The following is a 20,178-nucleotide window of genomic DNA, read 5'->3' on the forward strand; positions in this document are numbered from 1 at the left end:
TAAAGTTGGAACAATTTAAGCAACAAAATAAATACAGAAGCACTGACTTTTAACCCAAAGTACATAATAAATACCCCCAAGTTCATAATGATTTAAATAAATTATTGACTAGATAAACAAATGGAGGAGAGGAGACGAATGTCCCAGGCAGAAGAATTCCATACAAATTATGTAGAAACAGAAGGGGTTAGAGCATAACTCCCCTTTCCTTAAGAACGGAGAGCTCATAGTGATTTCTTTCCAAAGAATACAGTACAGAAAGTGGGAGAGGGAGTAACTTTACAGTGAAGAAACCTGACAGACACTATGCCAGCCGGGTGGTCAAGGTTAGCACCATCAGTGATAAGTCATGTTGATAGGAAGCCCCTTGACAGGATGTGATGAGAATGGTCCTTTACCTCTATGGCCTTCCTCCCCCAAACCCATAATCCATGTCTAATGATAAGAAAAACATCAGTGAAATCCCATTTGAGCAGCTTTCTGCAAAAGACCTAAACAGTACTTCACACAACTGTCAAGGTTATTAAAAAACAAGGAAAATCTGAGAAACTGTCATAGCCTAGAGAAGTCTAAGGAGACATGACAACTAAAATGTAATGTGGTATCTTGGATGGACTCCTGGAACAGAAGAAGGACACTAGGTAAAAACTAAGGAATTTGAATAAAGTGTGGATTTTAGTTAAAATAATGTATGGATGCTGGTTCATTAATTGTAACAAACATACCACACTAAATTAAGATGTTCCTAATAAGTAAAACTGGTTGTAAAGTACATGGAGTACTATCTTTGTAATTTTTCTGCAAATCTAAAACCATCTAAAAAAATAAAGTTTTTTTTTAAGTGGGCCAAGTCGAAGGTGGTTGCAAGGAATGATGGATGGATATTGGAGAAAGGAACAGATGGACCACACAGTGGCTGATGGGATGATGGGCGGAGGGCGGGGGGCGCTGATGGATGGATGACGGATGGAGCGGCTCTACAAGGCAGGGCAGTCAAACGCTGCTGACGGCACAAAAGACGAGAACTGGGATGGGAACCAGGGACTCAGAAACCCGAGGGCATGAGCCCTCTTGGCAGAAAGGGGAGGCAGTGACACAGCAGTGGGTTGGGGGGAGCAGAAAGTGACAAAATGTGGACAAAAAGTATTGACAAGCTCCCAGTTAGATCTGGGCAAAGGGAGGAAGAGACAGGGAGGGAGCGTCTTGTGTGTATGGTGTCCAGTACTTTGTAACATTTACATACTTGAAATGCACAGACCTTAAGAGTACAGACAGCTCCATGACTCTGGACATGAAGGAAAGGCTGAAGATGAAGAAAGCCCCTCCTCGAGCAGGAGGATGGGGATGGGCTCCTGAAAGAAGATAAAAGGTGATCCTCTCTTCCATCTAACCTTCCTTCTGCCCCATGGTTGGTGGCACCATGAGATGGTCTTTCCACCCAAAATACAGACACCCTAATTTCCAAAAGCATGACCACTACTTATTCTGAAAAATATAAAGAATCAAACAAACTTGTCGGTTCATTTTTTTCCCTTAATTATTTGCAATTAAAAAATAAAAACATTTGGCTATCTCAAAAAGAAGAGAAGGCAAAACACCCCAAAGCTGCTCTGAACATTGTCAGGCTGTGTGACAAAAAGAGCTCACGTCACGGAAGAGCAAGGAGCCCTTTTGCTATGGTGACAACAAACAGCAAGATCCCACGCCCACCTCTTTTCAAAAATAACATTAAGTTTCTCTAATAAAAGGAAAACACGTTCATTGTTCAAAACATAAAATAAAAACTACCCGTAACAACACTAAAAAAGCCCTATTTGTAGTTATTATGTCTTTGCAGTCTTTTTTCTAGGCATATAAAAAAGATATCCTATGAAAAAGATTTATATCCAGAATGTATGTTATCTATCGTCACTTAACTCAGACGTGATAATTCTCTTGAATTAAAAAGGTAATTCTCTTGAAGCAACCCAATAAGAAGATTTTTTCATGCTGAGACATTAATTAGATTATTCTACATTCACAAAAGCTGGTGTGTGATTCAAATTTTCAATCAAGGTGTAAAGCCCACCAAAAATTATTCAAAACAAAACAAAACAAAACAAACCTTCAAAAGCCTCTTCTCTCTATTTGGCCAAAGGACCTACATTTCATTTGAATATATGTATTAATAAGGCGGAATTAATCATGACAAAATGATCGCAGCTGTTGCTAATGGCGCTTTCATAAATATCCTGGGCTTTTCTTAGGATGATTTTTTGACATTAATACTCAAAACACCCCTGAGAGAGCTATATTATTTAAAGGCGGAAATTAAAGGAAGCCAAGGATGACGGCTCATGACCAGTCTGCGAATAAAGGCGGGTGGGGAGAGTCTCCCCTGTCCTTCTGGGCAGACAACGTCCAGTCCTTCCCCAGGGAGATGGGAGAGGCTATCTTAAAAGGTGATGTCCTGCAAAAAGGACGGAAAAAGAACCATGATCCAAACCAACAGGGGTCTCTTAGATGAGACAGCCTATTTCCTACCACCAGGAAGAAACCATATCTAAAAACTTTTCAGTTTGTTTTGATTTTGTGACTTAAAAAAGATCACCTAAGTTCCTTGGGAGGAAGGCGAAGTCCACACCCACGCCCACCCGGGCTGCTCAGAGCTCAGCCTCGCACCCACGGAGGCAGCCGAGTGGTCAGTGCCCTAGTTATAACGGCTGGCTTGAGAATTTGAATTTGACCTTACTGTTCAACACGTTATCTGTATCTCATTCTTTGCCCTCCCTCGCTGTTTTAAATTGCTTTATGCAAGACAATTTATAGTAGGGTGTCAAGGATAAAGAAACGAGTTCTTCTTTTTCTTCTTCTTTAATGGAGTTAACTCAACCTAAGGATCTTTCACTTATTAAATGCAGCCCACAGTCCCTCTCCAAAGTTTAACATGGGGATATCCCAGAAGTTTGAGGCGTGACTGACAACTAAATGCTTTTAAAGTCTCGCGCTCGTTTGGGTGATGGTCTGTCTGTTTACCTAGATACAGACACGCACACACACTCACACACACTTCCATTATCTCAACATCCATCCATATAAAATGCTTCTGGCATAAGATTACTGAGTGCTGAACCATCTGGGATTTGATGAAGAAATGGAATATTTTAGCTTAACAAAAGGCATTTGTCTACCAGATAGTACATGTTACTTTTTTCAGTTGTAATATTTGTAGTGCGTTTTCATTATAGCAAGCATAATCATGTTTTAGTACCAAATCAGTGACTCATTTTCTTCTGACTTGTCAGAAAGCTGCCACACCCCATCGCAAATAGGAGAAAAACCAGTTGACTAATTAGAATTGTTATGTGGAGTATTATTAGCTCACTAGAACTCAGCAGAAGAGCCATCTTTACCAATCTGAAAATTGAGCACCTTACCTGCTTGGCTTGAAACAGGTTTGATTCAATTAATGTTTGCAGAAACCAGTGAAGTGGCTATGCAAAAACATCCTTTTGCAGAAACAAAAGAAGTTAAGGGTTGTTCACATTTTAATTTGATGAAGCATAATTTCTTTACTGTATTCATGTCAATGGTAATATTTGGTATTTTCAAACATGTAGGATAAAATACCCACTCTGTATCCTATGGCTTATTTAAAGTGAGTTTCCAACTTTTTACCTGAAAATTCCATCAAATAGACGGAGAGCAGAAAGACTCCAGAACTAACCTGGCCATCAGAAGTAAGTAGCACACTTAACTGTGATGTATAGTCGAGAACGGATGGATTTGAATTTTTCTAAAGAACCAGCTGAATCTTGTAAATGGTCCATCAAAAAAAAAAAAAAAAACCCAGAACACTATAAATTGTTCAACTAAGATACAATATATTTAGAAGTACATCAAATAAGTTAAGCAGAAAAGGCTTGCCCAGTGTATTGATCAAACATGCTAGAATACATGGAAATGATCAGAGAGTGAAGGTGAAACTGATGTTCTTGGCTTCCAAGGTTTCCAAGTCTGAGTTTTCCTCTTCTTACTGGCAATCTAAACATGGGCGTGTTACTAAGCCCGTCTAAGCCTCAATTTCCTCATTTCAAAAACAGGGTAACTGCTTACATCACAGAGCTTTTGCATGGACTGAATGGAATTATCTGATGGTGCTTTATGGATTCTAGCATGAAACAAAATAAACAAATGTTATAAAGAGCAATCAGTTCTCCTTTCTACTTCCTACCAGAACTGTCTATGAAAAATCTTAATTTCTTTTTTCTATCCTGTCATGTTAGTTCTAAAACCAACTATAGTGACATTCTAGGAATAAATTCCCCAGTGCAAATTAATTTGTTTAGTACAGATTTAATCAGTCTCTTATTTAGGCTAATTTGTAGTCTTTGCCTTTTTAAAAATTTATTTCCTAAAGCTGCTGCACTTTTCTCTCTCAGATGCTCATTTTATATCTCAACACAAATCTTTCTCAAGTTAAAATAAACACCACCATTAGTTAATTATGAGCTGCCAAAATAAAGGACAAATAATAAGAACAGGAAAGGCCTCTAACAGCCAAAATTATAAATTATATGCCTAAAAGCCTTAAGTCAAATATGCCAGCTCTTCTTAAAGGTTAACCCAATTAAATGCAAAAAAAAAAAAAAAAAGGCAGATAGGGAAGCTATGAGTATCTGTACTGTTAGATTTCAAATTTAACTTGGAAGTCAACAGTGGGTAGGAAAACTGGAGGGGAAGGAAGATTTAAAAAAAAAAAAATTCTCCAGCTGACCCTTTCCATCCAAGCGGTGTCACACAAGAGATCACCCAAGGGAAGGATGGATACACTCACTTCAGCTCCTGAAATCAGCTATGTAAATCAGATGATCCTTTGGTGAACTAGTCCGATGGTCTCAGGTTGGCTTTGAGATGGAAAGACTCTCTATTACTGCTTCAAATATCACCCTCTCTTTATTAATCTCATTTTTCCCAATGCATGGCCAGCTTTGTTATAAAATCTTTAAAGGTTAGAGCCTGAAAGCTCTAGACCTCCCTCCCTTTTTTCTTTTTTTTCTGATGAGGAAAACAAAAGCCTGTTGTGACTATGACTTGCCAAGGTCACCTAGAACCTAGAACAGGGTTCCACAGGCCCATGCCCTTCCCACAACATCATGCTGGGAACAACGGACATGTTTTGATTCATAGATTTCATAGATGCCAACAAAGCTCCACAACCCATAGATGATACAGCCCTGGTTTATGAACTCCCAAAATTCAGCTATTAAAGTGATGACTTTTTCTTCCTCAACACCTTACCTCCTATTAAAATGAAAGATAATTCAAGTGTTTTTAATCATTTGCATTATACTTTCAATGAATTTATGATACCCTTTCCTGAAAACAGGCTTCAAGTAAAGGAAGAAGAGCACAACCACCATACAGTAAATAAATGTATTGAAAACACTAACACAACTGTATGCTGACCTCAAATGGCTTCCCATCATATGGACACCTCCATGCTCCTCTTGTAACAGAAAGGATTCCTCCACTTCTTTTTCTCTTACACGGTTTAAAAGGATGAAGTTTTCCTATTTCCCCTCCCCATCTATGTAAATATCTGTTGGAATGAATGAGTGAATGAACGAAAGGATATTCCTGCCCTCCATGGTTCTTTCCCCAGTTCGCTTTAAAGATTCTTTCAAAAAGGAAAAGACTTTCTCTGATTATTTTTTCTCAACCATAAAGTGATGTTTTAGAGACTAATCCCCACTCTGGCCTCTTCTTTTTTCTGAATTTTTATGCAGTGGCACAGATTTCCAAACTGCCAGTGCTGACTAAGAAAAACCCTGTGAGAATTTATTGGCCCAAACTTTTAAGCAGAGGCAAGAATCCTGGCTTTCACTCCTCCTTACATCAAGCTTGCATGAGCCTGTCGCTCTGAATCTTATCTACTAATGGGAAAGCACTCATCCCTTCCTCACACAGCAAGCATTTCCACTCCCAAAGAAATGAACAATTACTGTGCAGACAAAATAGTATTCATGTACATAGTGAAAAATTAAAATTACAGAGAAGAATGGCAATAACGTGTGATTACTTCCTTTGAAGACTTCAATCGTCCGGGCATCTGTGCTTTATTCCATCACAACTTCCTTTTAGTTCACAGTTTCAAAAAACCGCATGGATATAATCCATAACCATGAAATAGAACCTTCCAAGTTAATGACAGAAGAGCACGTTTTTAATATGGGCAGAGCCAAATCACATTAATGCAGTTAATCTGGGGTATGTATTTCTGAAATGCAACGGCACTGGAAGATGCTGCCAGCTGGTCTACAGGGCCAGGTTCTGTGTCACTCCCTTGACAGCCAGGTCCTGGACACCTAAGTGCAGCCAGGTGTGTGAGAGGCACCAAGGCTGCAGGGACCAGAAGAGTCTCCCCTCAAGAAGCTATCACCAGCCCAGGAGACAGGATTACAGAAAGGTGCCAAGACAGAGGTATGCACTTGTCAGCAAAGGCCTGTCAGCCAGCCTGCCAGTGATGACATGTATCAGAGAGGCTTCCTGGAGGAGAACAGGTAGGAGGTGGGCGGGTAAGGAGGAGGAGGAGGGAGGGAGTGATTCTGGCAGAGTGAGAAGCAAGTGGGGAGGGGTTCCTGCCATAGGATCTCGGTTGATAACTGAGGAGGCCTGGAGGGGGTCAGCGGCAAGAGATGAGACCAGAGAGGTGCCAGCAGCAAGCCCCCGATCCCTGCTGCAGGCTGTATCCTGAAGGCTGTGGGGAATGACTAGATCTAGCCTGGATTTTAGAAACATTCCAGCCATGGGGAGGGGGCTTGGAAGCCCCTCGGGTGAGGGAGAGCTGGCAGTGAGGGCTCAGAGGAGGAGGCTCCCGCTCAGGAACCAGAGACAGTGATTCACTCCTGCCTCTGCCATTTGAGAGTGATGTGGCCTCTGACCAGGACCTGTCACTCAGGCTCTCTGGACCTCAGTTTCTCTACACAGCTTGCAGAGTTACCGCAAGGATTAGATGAGAACTCATGAGGGACGGGGGTGCAGCAACAACTTAATGAACAGAGCTGCTGGGAGCAATAGCAGAACTGAGGCTCCGCGACTTTGGAATCGGCGTGACCTTGGACAAGGACAAGTAACAACTTCTCTGACCTCAGTTGCTTCCTCTGTAACTGGAAGAAGTAAAGATAATAGTCCCATGAAGTTACTGTCAGGATCAACTGCAGGAGATACAATGTATACATCACCTGGTCCTCGACTGAGATCTACTGAGCAGCAAAGTTGTAATAATAGCAGCGATGGTCGAGGGGTGGTGGCAGTCTGGTGCAGCGCTAGCCGCAGCAGTAATTTGAGGGACACAGACCAGAGTGTCTATTGCTATAATACAAGCAAGAAATTACAAGGTGCTGGACTAAAGCAGTGGTGGTGAGACGTCAAGGAGTCAGATTCCCGAGCTCTGAGGAGCAAGCAGCAACAAGACCTCACGACTGCTGGGCGTGACCCGCAGGGAAAGGCCAGAGAAACACGCCAGCATCATCTCTGGCCGGGACATCTATGGACAGCGTGCCCACCTTTCACCCAAGGAACTGAGGAAGGAGAGTAGGTTTGCAGAGGAAGATGAGAAGCCCATTTGCAGACCAGTTGAATATGAGGTTCCCATGGGGCAGCTGAATAAGTCTCAGAAAACAGATCTGGGCTAAAAATATAGATTGAAGAGCTGTCAGCATATGGACAGCAACTGAAACCACAGGAATAGTCATATCACCCAGAAGGAGGATGCAAGAGCGAAAAAAAAAAAAAAGAGAGAGAGCACAGAGCAGGGGCCCAAAGACCTGGTGAGACATCACTGAAGAGGCGGGCAGAAGAAGAAAACTCAGAATGGAGTCTAGAAGAGTAGCTAGAGATGAAGTTGAGACCCAGGAGAGGTCTGCCTCAGAGGCCAGAGGCTCCCTAAGGAAATGGTGAAGGGCACCTCAAGCCGCAGAAAATCAAGTGAAATAAAGACCCATAAACCCACTGGATTGAGAAACGGGAAGGTCCTCAGGGAAGCTGGGGCGGGAGCTGACATCAGGTTGCGGTGGATAAAGAGTAGGCGTCATGGGGTGAGAAAGATCTTAGAACGATTGTGGCAGCGAGCAGAGTAGAAGCAAAAGAAAAGGGAGGATGGGAGTCTTTTGAAAAGCATTCTCTCAATCTAAGCTTAAAAATCAATTAGCTGCAACTACTGTCTTTAAATTCCTGTTGCGAACAAATTAGTCGATGAAGACAGGTGTACTTTTCAATAATGATGAAATAAAAACAGTAATGATGCAGGAGCCTGGTATGGATTATTAACAAAACCATAGATCGACTTTTTTTCCTTAGCCATGACTATGATGAAGAAACACCACCAACTAATCTGATACTAAAACACTGGTGACTTTTAAAAAGGTTCTCTGAAGGCTGGCCCTTTATCATTTAGTCAAACAAATGCTTGATGGTTGAAGAACTGTGCTCTATTAGAGGCGTATACAAAGAAAATTAAGGCCGATCCTGCCATCAAATTGTTGATGCCTCACTTCTCTCCACATACACAAAAATCCAAAGGAACTTCCAGAATGAGGAAGACTCTAGGAGAAAAGAGAATGACCTAGCCAATATTTACCCATGTTCAAGTTCAAAGACACACTAACACCTCTGACCCTGAAATATCCACACACCTGTCACCAAATTCTACCACCAAATCAGTATGAATACTTTGTTTTCCTAACCCCCTCCTGCCCTCTCCCACATCATAGAGAATGACCTACAATTAGTGGCTGGTTCTGGTAAACTACAACACCAGATACGTTCCAGCTCCGTGTCTTGCCCGTTTGGTCCTCAAAACAACCCTGCAAAGCAGCCAGAATGATTTCCTCCAACACTGGGGGAAAGTGAGGCTCAGAGACGTTATGGAAATTGCCTAACCTCTAAGCACTACTAAATGCTGGGGCCACAATTCACCTTTCGGTTCACTTTGCTTCCAAGCTTTTACTCTTGTCCCCACTGCCTCCACCCCAGAGTTCCCTAACAACTGTTCTACAGAGAAATATGTTAAGTACAGTTTCCTTTTCATCCTTTGGCAGTTGAGAATTCTTTTATTCACAGACTTTTAACATGTTTAATTTATTCCTTAATACTTTACAGATTCAGTTTATGGAGTTTTTTTTTTAAGTAGTTTTGTTTAAAAGCCTATTCATTCTCAAATACCTATCCAAATGGGGATTTACCAAATAATCCACAAATCATGTTCTAAACAGCAGTTTCTGCCTTCCAGCTGAGGTGCTAACAAAGCATCAAAGCAGGCTAATTTGAGGTTGCAGGGCGGGAATCGAGATACAAAGCAAGGACCTGAACTGAAAACAAGAGGCCTGATCCAGGTACAAGAACAAACCCACTGACACCAGGGCTCCCCCAAATGCAATATTGGTCAACTCAGAAGCTACAACAGCTGCATCTGGGGAGGAGGCAACCTGAAGAGGGTTCACAGAAGGTGCCAGCTCTGTCCTGCCTCGGGAAGCAGTGATAAACGTACACCTGACTTCCTGGACACGGCCCTGCTCAGTCACGTCCCAGCTGAGGGCCCTGGAGCAACTTCCTAACTTTTCCACATCTCCATCCATGAAATGGGAATATCAGGGATTGTTACTAGGAGTACCTGAACCATAGCTGATACACAGAAAGCACTCAGTGAATGTCAGCTAATTCTCTTACATACGTTCAGCCTTTTCCCTTTCGGCAGCAGGATTTTTTAAATGGCAGATCCCAATCCCCAAAAATGTGTTACAAAGTCAATTTAGAAGGTCATAACCAGCAATTTTGGAAAATCAAAAAACCTTTAAAACCCACTGACTTACAGAATGGGGATGGGAGGGAGTAAGGGAAGACGAAAGGTGTAATGTGCTGGAAACCACTTTTTAAAATGTAGACAAGCTGTAGCAAAAGGAGAGACCTCCTAAACAGACAGTCAGGATAACCCAGTAAGACACCCTCCGTGCACAAGCCTGTTTATGGCTAGGCTTCTGCAGGCGTTTCAGTAATCTGAGGTTAATAACAGGCTTTAGTTCCAAAGCAAATCAAATTGCAAAACTGGAGGTACAGATGTTATCGTGATGCTGGGCAAGATAGGAGAAATTGATATGACTTATCCAGTAAGTCATCTTGCAATACTTGTCAAAGTAGACACTATGCCAGATTTCAAATGCTCTTAAAAACCATCAGAGTTTGGAAGAGATATAAAAATGTCTTAAAACAGAAATATTTAAAATGTAGATATAGATTTAACCTTTCAGTTCCATTATAGTCAAATTCCTAGGTGAAAATGGAACTACTTGTACAAAAAGGTTAAGTGGAAAATGACTATAAACACACAATCATTTTAGAATCTACAAAAAACATTTATTTATGTAACCAAAAGGTTGTGTGATGTGGTGTTTAACGATACCACCCTCAGACTGGGTAAGAGGGACCATAACCCTGGGCCCCCTCCGGCCACACTCCCTTCTTACAGGGTTCCTGGGACCAAATGGACTTACCCATCCAGAACCAGTGTCCCTCCATCTGGTTTTAGGCTACAGTCCAAGTCCCCAGGTCTCCCTGATCAAATACCAAGACATTTCCAAGGCATGAACAGGCTCCTCCCAGGTCTGGCCTCCCAAGTTGGGGACTTTGCCACTGCTAGGAGCCAGAGGCATGGTTAAGGGGTGGCAGAGGGTGTGGCCAGACTGGTTGTGCAAGTAGACCCAACGCTCTTCGCCAGGTAAGACTGTATCACAGGTGAAAAGCCAAGAGAAGCAGGCCCTGGACCAGGGGAAGATCCTCCCAATCAGCTCCGAGCTCTGGGAAGTCTTGAGAATTCAAAGTTCAGACCTAGCCTTCCAGGCCGAAATGAAGATACTGTTGTCAAGGTTGGAGGATAGAACCCATCTTACATAAATGCTCATTAGCTTGATTCATAGTTTTTAAATATGTAGACATATGCTCTGAGGGCTTCCATCTGTTCTCTTGCATGAGACCCTGCAGAGTTACCGGCAGGCCTGGAGGTTAGAATAAGGACTCAGAGCCACACTGCCTGGGTTCTGACCCCCACCCGCAACCCTCTCCCATTTAGCAGCTATGTGAGCTTGGGAAAGCCTCTTAGCCGCTCTATGTCTCAGTTTCCTCGTCTGTAAAACAGAGATAATAACAGCACACTCCTCATATAGGTTGTTGTAAAGACTAAATGAATCAGTGCGTACAAAGGGCCTTGAACAGCGTCAAATACATAGTAAGTACTTCGCAAATGTTGTCTTTGTATTGTTCTCCATACAAAACCTATCGGCCAGGGCAAACTTCTAGATAAAACCACAGCCAGGAAGTTATCCTGTGTCTTTCTTCTTTCCCACTCCGTTCTAATTTTAAAGTATCATGCGTTACACCACTCTAAAAGACCACTGTCTTCCATTCTGAAAAGGACAAGTCATCTAACTGCTGACCTGCCTGATGCAAGTTCTTCTGAAATTAAATACGTGTTCATCTTCTCCCTCAACCTGGCAGACAGCGTAGGCCTCTGGCCAGTTTGAATTCTGGCAAGTTGGCTTTTGGTGTCAAGTTCGTGGCATAAACATTTGGAAACATTACCAATTTTAACTGTAAAGAGAACATTTCCTAACCTTCATATTCATGAGATTCAGAGCTATAAGCCAGGTGGGTCCTTCCTGATTCACAAACCAGAGGCTGAAATACTTGAAACTCTCAGCAAGGAAAGGCTACCAGACCAGAGAATGGAGGCTAAAAATAGAGTTCTGCCAGTGGAGAAATTGATGGAAGAAAACAAACCTTTATATGGCTACTTATTATGCCACATGCTTTTTATTATTCGATGGTGTACCATCAGCATAGAATTTACAAATTGCCAACAACCTTCTCAATGACTTAATATTTTTTCAATCAACAATGACAGAACAAACAACTTGAAGAGAAATACCTGCCACATTTTAATGACAAGCGGGCAGCACATAGCATCTTGTATCATTTTACCACAAAACCTCTCAAATCTCTAGCTGTTTGCTATAGGCTGAGCTCTGAAATGGGAGAAGTACAAGGAAAAGATTTGTCATATTTACCCTTTAAAACAGGAACCTAATCTATATGTTTAATACCATGAGCTTTCAATTCTTCATTTTTTCCCAATTATTCTGAAGAATTTTCAAAACGCATAATTTGCCAACCTGCTGAGGGGCTGGAGCTCTTTCCCAAGCTCCATTTAATTAGTCTCCCATAAAAGGAGCATTGCTAAAGCATTGTTAATCTCAACAATAGTTTCTCTATTAACCCAAATCTTCTCCAAACCCAAAATGGAGTATAAAGACCAGTATGAAATAAATGAAAATTAATTGGATTCTACAGGGGCAAGACTGAGCACAGCCATCCCCCTCAAGTAATCCCAGCTAAATCAAATATATTGTTTCTTTAAAGAGTTTTGCCAACTTCCTATTTAAAAAATCCCATAAACACTTTCTATTTTGGCCACTTTTTATTTATGCAATTAAAATGGCTTTTTATAAGAGCTGGTCTGGAGAAATACTATATTTTTACAAGCCCATTAGTCAAATAGTCAAGCTTCATTATATCATAATAATTCATCAGGAACCTGTAATGAGAATGTTGCTTCCTTGCAGGATGAGAATGTTAAGGAAAATATGTATTCACAACAGGCCATAAAATGTGTGAAATCTAAACCAGTGGAAAAGCCAGTGCGTTCATCTGGCTTTCATTTTTGCTGAAGAAGGTAACAGTCCTATGGATGCAACCAATCTTTAACTCAGAAGCCACATCCTTAATTATTAACCCTCTTCTTTCTTCCACCCTTTCCAAACTTCACTCCCTTAAGAGTAGTAGAATGCTTCATTTACAATTACTGTCATGAAAGACTCATGGGAGATCATTCTGGCTTCACTCATTTTTTTCTACTACACGTTTGATATAGCTTATTCTAAATATTTCTCCTTACATCGAATGTATACACGGCAATCAGACTTCCTTAAGCTTAGCCCCTGAACTCTGGGAAGTAAATGTCTTGGCGGAGGGGGAGCTGGGGGATTCCAGGCATCCCGCACACCACCCGCAGGCTCCCTTCCTTCCACCCAGGCACACTTCCAGGTTGCCCAAGGCTCTCATTCTGCGTCCATCAACGGGACGAAATGAAATTGGGCAGGAAAAAAGAAAGCTGCTTCAACAAAGCCCAACGTGTGCAGCTTTGGTAATGCAAGGACTAATTATGGGGACAAGCGTCGGGGCCCGCGGGTAAAGGGAAAGTGTTCCGTTCATGATTTCGATGTATTATTTCAGGAACCTGTAGGGCCCCCAAGATCCCCAGAACCTCTCCTCTTCGTCAAGCAGCTTGCAGTCTTTTCCCTGCTCCCTCTCCACCAATATCGGGGCTGCCGGGACCCCAGCAGTGAGTGTTGTTCTCGTGGGCTTGTGCGCAGCTGGGGTGAGTCCCTCCGAGCCCCACTTCGGGTAGCTGCAGCTGGAGCCGAGAAGCGCCCAGAGCTCAGAGAAAGGAAAATCACTGAGCAAGACCCAGCCCTCCCCACGGCCACCAAGGGGGCCCGGAGCTCTCCGGCCACCAGGCAGCTGAACCCAGGCGTCCCAGTCGCTGCGCCCTGGTACCAGAGGGCACCGTGGGGAGAGAACGCGCTGCGCCGCGCTCCCAGCCCTGCGTCCCGCACAGCCAGGTCAGTGCGCGGCCAGGAGCCGGAGCCCTGGAGAATTCCTGTGTTAACCCGGCGGGGCGAGGGAGGCCCCAGACCCTCCCGGCCCCGCGCCCAGGTACCTCACAGCCGTACAGCTGTCCCAGCTGCTCCACGATCCACTCCTCCAGCACTAGCCGCTTCCGAAGCTCCTTACGATCGTATTTCACTGTCACTTTTCCCTGCTGGTGGCGCCGCTGCTGCTGCTGCTGCTGCTGAACCTGCCCCGCAGCGGCCGCCGTGGCCACGGGCGCCGAGTCCTCCCGGGAGGAGCCCGAGCCGTTGCTCGAGCCTGGGCTGCCACCGGCGCCGCCCCGGGGACTCTGGAAAAAAACCCGCGCGCCGCCGCCGCCGCCGGCCCCGCCGGTCGCCTCGCTACTGCCCGTCGCCACCGACATGTCCCTGCGCGCGCCGGAGCCCTAGTGCGGCCGGGAGGAGGGACAGGCGGAGCGCGCCCGGCGCCGCTACCACCTCGGGCCGGGCAGCGGCATGCGAGGGGCTCGCCGGCACCTGCTCCGCGCCACCGCCAGGCTCGTGGGGATGTCGGGAGGAGCCGAGGCGACACCGAGGAGCTCAGGCGGGGGAGGGCGGGGAGGAGGGTAGGGCGGGGACCGAAGCCTTAAAGACGCCGCCGAGGACCCTCTCGGTCCAGCCGGGAGGCGGATCCGGCGCCTGGCAGACAGCGGGCCCGGGATGTGGGAGTTGCGAGCGGCGGCAGGAATGTGTGCGCGCAGACACGCGCGGGCGCACGGGTGTAGACACCTAGAGGAGTAGCGGGTGGGGTCTGATGCCAGGGATGGTCCTCTGCGCCTCCTGTCCTCCTGGACACCGTGTCCTGTCCTCCTGGACACCGTGTCCTGTCCTCCTGGACGCCGGGATTGCGCTTCTCCCGCCGTCCCGAAGCGCGCGAAACCTGCCACCTCCCGCGCCCTCGGCCGGCCCAGCCGGGGACAGGCGACCGCCTGGGCAGGGCACGCGGGAAGGGATCGCGCCTGCAGGTTCCTTGCAAAGGTTTTCCTCTCCCTACCGCCTCCTCGGATGGCAGGAAAGTGTCTCCTCCCCTCTCGGCCCCACCCGGCCACTCCAAACACCATTCCTATTCACGCCACTTCCCCTCAGGGATTGTGAGAAAAATTGACGAGGCGATGTTTGTGCAATCAGGCAATCACCGCGCCCAAGGAATTCCCTTCAGACCAGTTTTTCTCCCCTTACACAGTGTCTTGTGTCATCCTAGGCAGAGTAGTAAGTTATCTTTATATCTAAAGGGCAGGAGGCTGATCATCTCTTGGGCTAAGGAATTGGGGACATTCTGACAGCAAACATTTCTCTAAGAGTCAGTGCGGTTACTGACCTTACATTTCTAGTATTCCCTGCATAGCCAGCTTTCCTCTCTCCTAATACTATTTCCAAACAACCTCTTTTTAGCTAGGAAAGCAACAACACTAACTACTTTTAAAACATCATGCAGCCAAGTAGAGTTACAAATGAATGAGCTTATTATAAAGCTTAGGGCATGGAGATGAGGAGGGAAGTTGTAAACAGAAAATTGCATGTGTATGTTTGTAAAATTAAGAGGGGGACACTAATGTATTTCTATTCTATATACAATACATTTCTGTTCAGGCAACTGAAAGAAACTACAAAGATGTTCAAACACAAGCAAGTAGCTTTTATGAACTTTTTTTTAAGCTGGTAAAGGTTACTGGCAGCTACTCAAATAAGTTTCTCAGAGATAAAATAAAGAATCAAGTCAGTTTCCTCTAAATACTTTCTACCATGGAGAGAGGATTCTGTGTGGGCTCCTAGACTCCCAGCTACAGACAATGAAAATAAAAGTAGTCAGTAGCTTTGTCCTGACTCCTCTGGCTCTGCAGCTGGTACCCCAATCTGCTCTACCCAGATTTGTGTCTGCTTTGTTCCTTTGGTTGGGGTTTTCCAGCCAGAACCTGAGAAGGGATTTTCCCAGTGTTCCATGCCTGAAGCTCAACATCAAGACAGGTCTGGTCTTGGACAGTGAAAGGAAAGATCTAGCGGGGATTGTGTAAATAAGGTGGGTCTTGGGCCCCTCTCACAATTAGAGGGGTCAAGGCTAAAAGTCGCTGCCCCCCTGGAAGAGTCAGCTGTCCTTAAAGTGGTAAGTTTCCCACCGACCTTACACAGAGAAGGGAGATGAAGCTACCCGGATTGGCTCCTAGAGATTGATGGCTGTTCTCCACATCACCTCCACCCTCACTTGCCTCGGAGGGTAGATCATTTTAAACCCTGTTCACAGAGCCAAGAAGGCAAGCACCTCAACAAAATGGAACTCTGTCAGCCAGGAGGAGGAGGAGGCGGGAGGGCAGCAAATCAAATCTCCCCACACAGAATAAGTTTGTCTCCCTCCAGACATCTGGCACTTAGCCAAGTTAGCCAGCACCAGCTTTAACCAACTGGACTAACAAGAGAATTTCAATCGAAACAAAAACAGATAAACTTTTACTTAATGAAGGAGAAACTATATAAACCCGCAGCCTCATTCTGGTGCTGGAGTCTGGCTATACCAATTGTTTTGAAAATTGTGCCTGTGATCCAGGAGTGTGGCAGAGTGGGAAATTCCAACTCCTTCCTTTGAGTCTTTGGACAATGAATTCAGTCATTCAAGAATAACTTCAAAGGATTTATAAAAATTCACTAAGTTCTTTCTGAGAATTTCTTATGTCAATTTTTTTCTCACTGCATAAGATGCTTTTCCTCTGTGCTTAAAATTTAGCTTTCATGTATGACTTCAAAAATGACAAGTACTAAGAGACATTTAAGAAGAAATTTAGGGTTTTAGGTATCCTAACTTGTAGAAAAGTAGCCAGGGAAGAGTTAGTCTCTTTCCACAGGCACAGGTACACTGACCTTCAGATGCCCAAATGAGTCACTTTGACTTGGAATTATGAGTTGACCTAAACAAGAGTTCCTCATCCTATAAATCCAATAGCTCCACCAAGGACATAATTTGCATTTGAAATGAATTCCATAACCCCCACTCCCACACACACACACACACACACACACGACTCCATGTTGGAAAAATCAAAACTCAGTGTTCAAATCTTGACAGACAGTAGAATTACTGTTTTTGCAGATTTCAAATATTGAAGACAAAATATTTGGGAACAAGGGAATTATTCCCAGACCAGAAACCCTTTACATAGATGACTAAATTCAGCAAAACCAGTGATATTTCTCAACAGTAAGACTAATGTATATATTTGTTCAGAGCACTTTCATTTCTAACTTAAACAAGTTTTTAAAAATGGTAGTTAATCAAAAACATTGGATGACATACAGATGGCCAACGGCCACATGAAAAGATGCTCAGTATCTATAATTATTAGAGAAATACAAATCGAAACTACCATGAGGTATCACCTCATACCAGTCAGAATGGCCACCATTAAAAAGTCTACACATAATAAATGCTGGAGAGGGTGTGGAGAAAAAGGAATCCTCCTACACTGTTGGTGGAAATGTAAATTGGTGCAGCCACTATGGAGGAAAGTATGGAGGTTCTTTAAAAAACTAAAAACAGACTTACCATATGATCCAGCAATCCCCCTCCTGGGCATATATCTGGAGAAAATTATGATTTGAAAAGATACATGCACCCCAATGTTCACAGCAGCACTATTTACAATAGCCAAGATATGGAAACAACCTAAACATCCATTAACAGATGACTGGGTAAGAAGATGTGGTATATTTATACAATTCAGCCATAAAAAAGAATGAAATAATGCCATTTGCAGCTACATGGATGATCTAGAGATTATCATATTAAGTGAAGTAAGTCAGACAAAGATAAATATCATATGATATCACTTATATGTGGAATCTAAAAAAAATGATACAAATTCTATTTACAAACCAAAAGCAGACTCAGGGACATAGAAAATCAAGTATGGTTACCAAAGGGGAAAGGGCAGGAAGTGATAAATTAGGGGTTGGGGATTAACAGACACATGTTACTGTATATAAATTAGATAAACAAGGACCTACTGTATAGCACAGGGAACTATATTCAGTTTCTTGTAATAACATATAAAGGAAAAGAATCTGAAAAGAAAAAAATATATGTATGTATATGTATAACTGAATCACTTGCTGTACACCTGAAACTAACACTGTAAATCAACTACACTTCAATTAAAAAATATACTTTTTTAAAACATTGAAGAATTTTTAATGAGTTGAAAGGTCTGAGAATTTTCTAGAGCACAAGAGATTACCTTCTGCCTTAAGGCAATTACTCCCTGCTGTGAGCATATCTCTTCTTCATAGCTTTGTGTTTTCTTAACTTGGCCATGTTTTACTTGCTTTCTGAGTTGGGGAAAGTTTCTTTTAGGAATTATATAGGTCCTTTATCCCTGAAAAGGATGTTTATACCCAAGGGTTGTTAGAAATGGTGACAACCAGGGGTCCCAGGGCTTTCTTAACTCCCCAGGGAAACGAGGACTAACTACAAATGTTTATACTCAGCTGCAAATTTCCTTACCCATGAAAGACTAGTTGTTGAAATACTTATGCAATACTTGGTAATCTACCTTGAGACTGTGATAATTTCAGCCTCCAAGGTCTACAAACCTCAACAGAGAACTCTTGAGTAAGACAAGTCAGTGATAAGATGTTGGCACCTGATTTCCCTCAAAGATTTGATAAAGTGAAAAGACAAACAAAAAGTAATTTTAAGTCTGGTTTTCATTATGAAAGCAGAAAAAAAAAAGTCATCTGTTCTTTAGGATTCTATCAGTTACTCACAGCATTTTCAGTTTTCAGAATATCTGTATTCTGAAAATTGTTTCACACCATTATTTCATTGTTCTTTACGGAGTGAGAGTGGCAGTATTGTCAACAGCATTATCAGTGCTGTTTTCTTTGGGCTACTGTTTCATCCCCCTTTTTTCCCTTCCTAATTCTGGGCCTTTGATTTTATCATGCACTACAATTTGGAATCATAATTCCAAAATAAACTTAGCCATTGCTTGCATAAATAATTAGAGCCAATAGCAGCCTTTGTTGCAATTCTAGAATTTTGTCTCAAATATTCTTACCTGACTGTTTAGAGATGATGAAAAGCAGGAGGAGAAATCTACAGCTTCATCTCATCTCTTTCAACAAAGACTTAGTATCCCTACACCTTCCTCCAGCCTGTGGAATAGTTTGTCTCTGTAAAGCCAGTTATCCCTTTGAAGGGGGCAAAGCCCACAAAGGGACCAGCAAGACCTCCCAGGCAGGGCCACTGCCTTCCTGCTTCTGCGCTTCTGTGAAACAGCCTGCTTCTAGGAAAACGAAACTTACCCCTAAAATTCCACTGGTTCCCAAAAGCTCACTCTTGATTGGTCCACTTCTAATACCTCATTTGCATATGGCACGAATTTAATTGAAACTTAAAACCCTATAAAAGCCTGTGAAAACCTACAGACGGGGTCCAGAGCTTGGAGTATTAACTCCTCTGCGCCGCCGGTGTAATAAAACCTGAGTTCTCTAACCCTCCAAGTGTCGACGGGATTCACGTTTCTGTAACACCCTGTCTAGCCGATGGCCTCTTGCCCTCCCCCTTTCACTTCCAGTGTTTTGTAAGAGCTATCTATTCCCCATGCCCCTGTCTTCCCTGCTCCTGCTCAGCCCTCTGCAGTGCAGCCGACCAAGGTCATCAGCGAACTCCGTGTTGCTCAACTCGATGTGTGCTTTTCAGCTCTTACCTGACTTGACCTCCTGCCCCATTTGACAATCTTGAACCTCTCCTTGCCAACACACCCCCGGTTTTGCTCCCACCTCTCTCTATTCCATCGCAGTGATTCTGGTGAACTCCTTTTCCTACATTCCCGCCTCTGAGCTGAGTGGTTCTCCAGGGTTCTACCCTCAGCTCCTCTTTGCTCATCCATACACTCGCCCCAGGTGATTCTGTCTCCTGCTGAAGCTTTTGCTTTGACACCCTACCTTCTACCTGCCACAGACTCCCCAAATCACAACCTCAAGCAGATTGCTGGTCCAAGCTTCAGATGCACAGGTACACCACATTCAGTGCCCATGCACTATGCAAATACATTGATAGTTAAAGTACACAACAGACACTTATAGACGTTCATCAGAGAGCAAAACGGTACAGCGAATATTGTTTCAGCCATAGATGGTCAGCACAGTAAAGGCTGCTCTAGTCCAGTTTTTTCAAACATTTTTTACCACAAGCCACAATAAGAAATACATTTTTGGCATGACCTAAATATATATCCACACACATAACTTACCCATATCACATGTAATACACTCTGACATGTCCTGTTCAGTTCTGTTCTGTTTCATTATTTTTAAAGAATGCCACTCACAATATCCCAAGCCACTAAAGGGTTTCAACCCAGAATTTGAGAGGCGCTGCTGTTGGCCTGAACTATGCCTACAAGTGCCAGTCCTGGCTCTCCTCAGT

At 43.6% G+C, this 20,178-nt stretch overlaps 1 protein-coding gene across 2 annotated transcripts in view; it reads right to left on the reverse strand.

The window, feature by feature from the left end:
- PPP1R14C (protein phosphatase 1 regulatory inhibitor subunit 14C) overlaps nucleotides 1-14,774 on the reverse strand; it is a 79,511-nt gene extending 64,737 nt beyond the window's left edge. Inside the window, exon 1 of one of the 2 annotated variants that reach the window (XM_074368167.1) lies at nucleotides 13,811-14,774. In XM_074368167.1, the coding sequence (XP_074224268.1) occupies nucleotides 13,811-14,125 (315 nt within the window). In that variant the 5' untranslated portion in view covers nucleotides 14,126-14,774. The remainder of the gene's footprint in view (nucleotides 1-13,810) is intronic. The other variant, XM_010965705.3, reaches the window with a different exon arrangement.
- Between the last annotated feature and the right edge of the window lie 5,404 nt (nucleotides 14,775-20,178).

The sequence above is a fragment of the Camelus bactrianus genome, chromosome 8 (assembly GCF_048773025.1).
Source record: "Camelus bactrianus isolate YW-2024 breed Bactrian camel chromosome 8, ASM4877302v1, whole genome shotgun sequence".
Lineage (NCBI taxonomy): Eukaryota > Metazoa > Chordata > Mammalia > Artiodactyla > Camelidae > Camelus > Camelus bactrianus.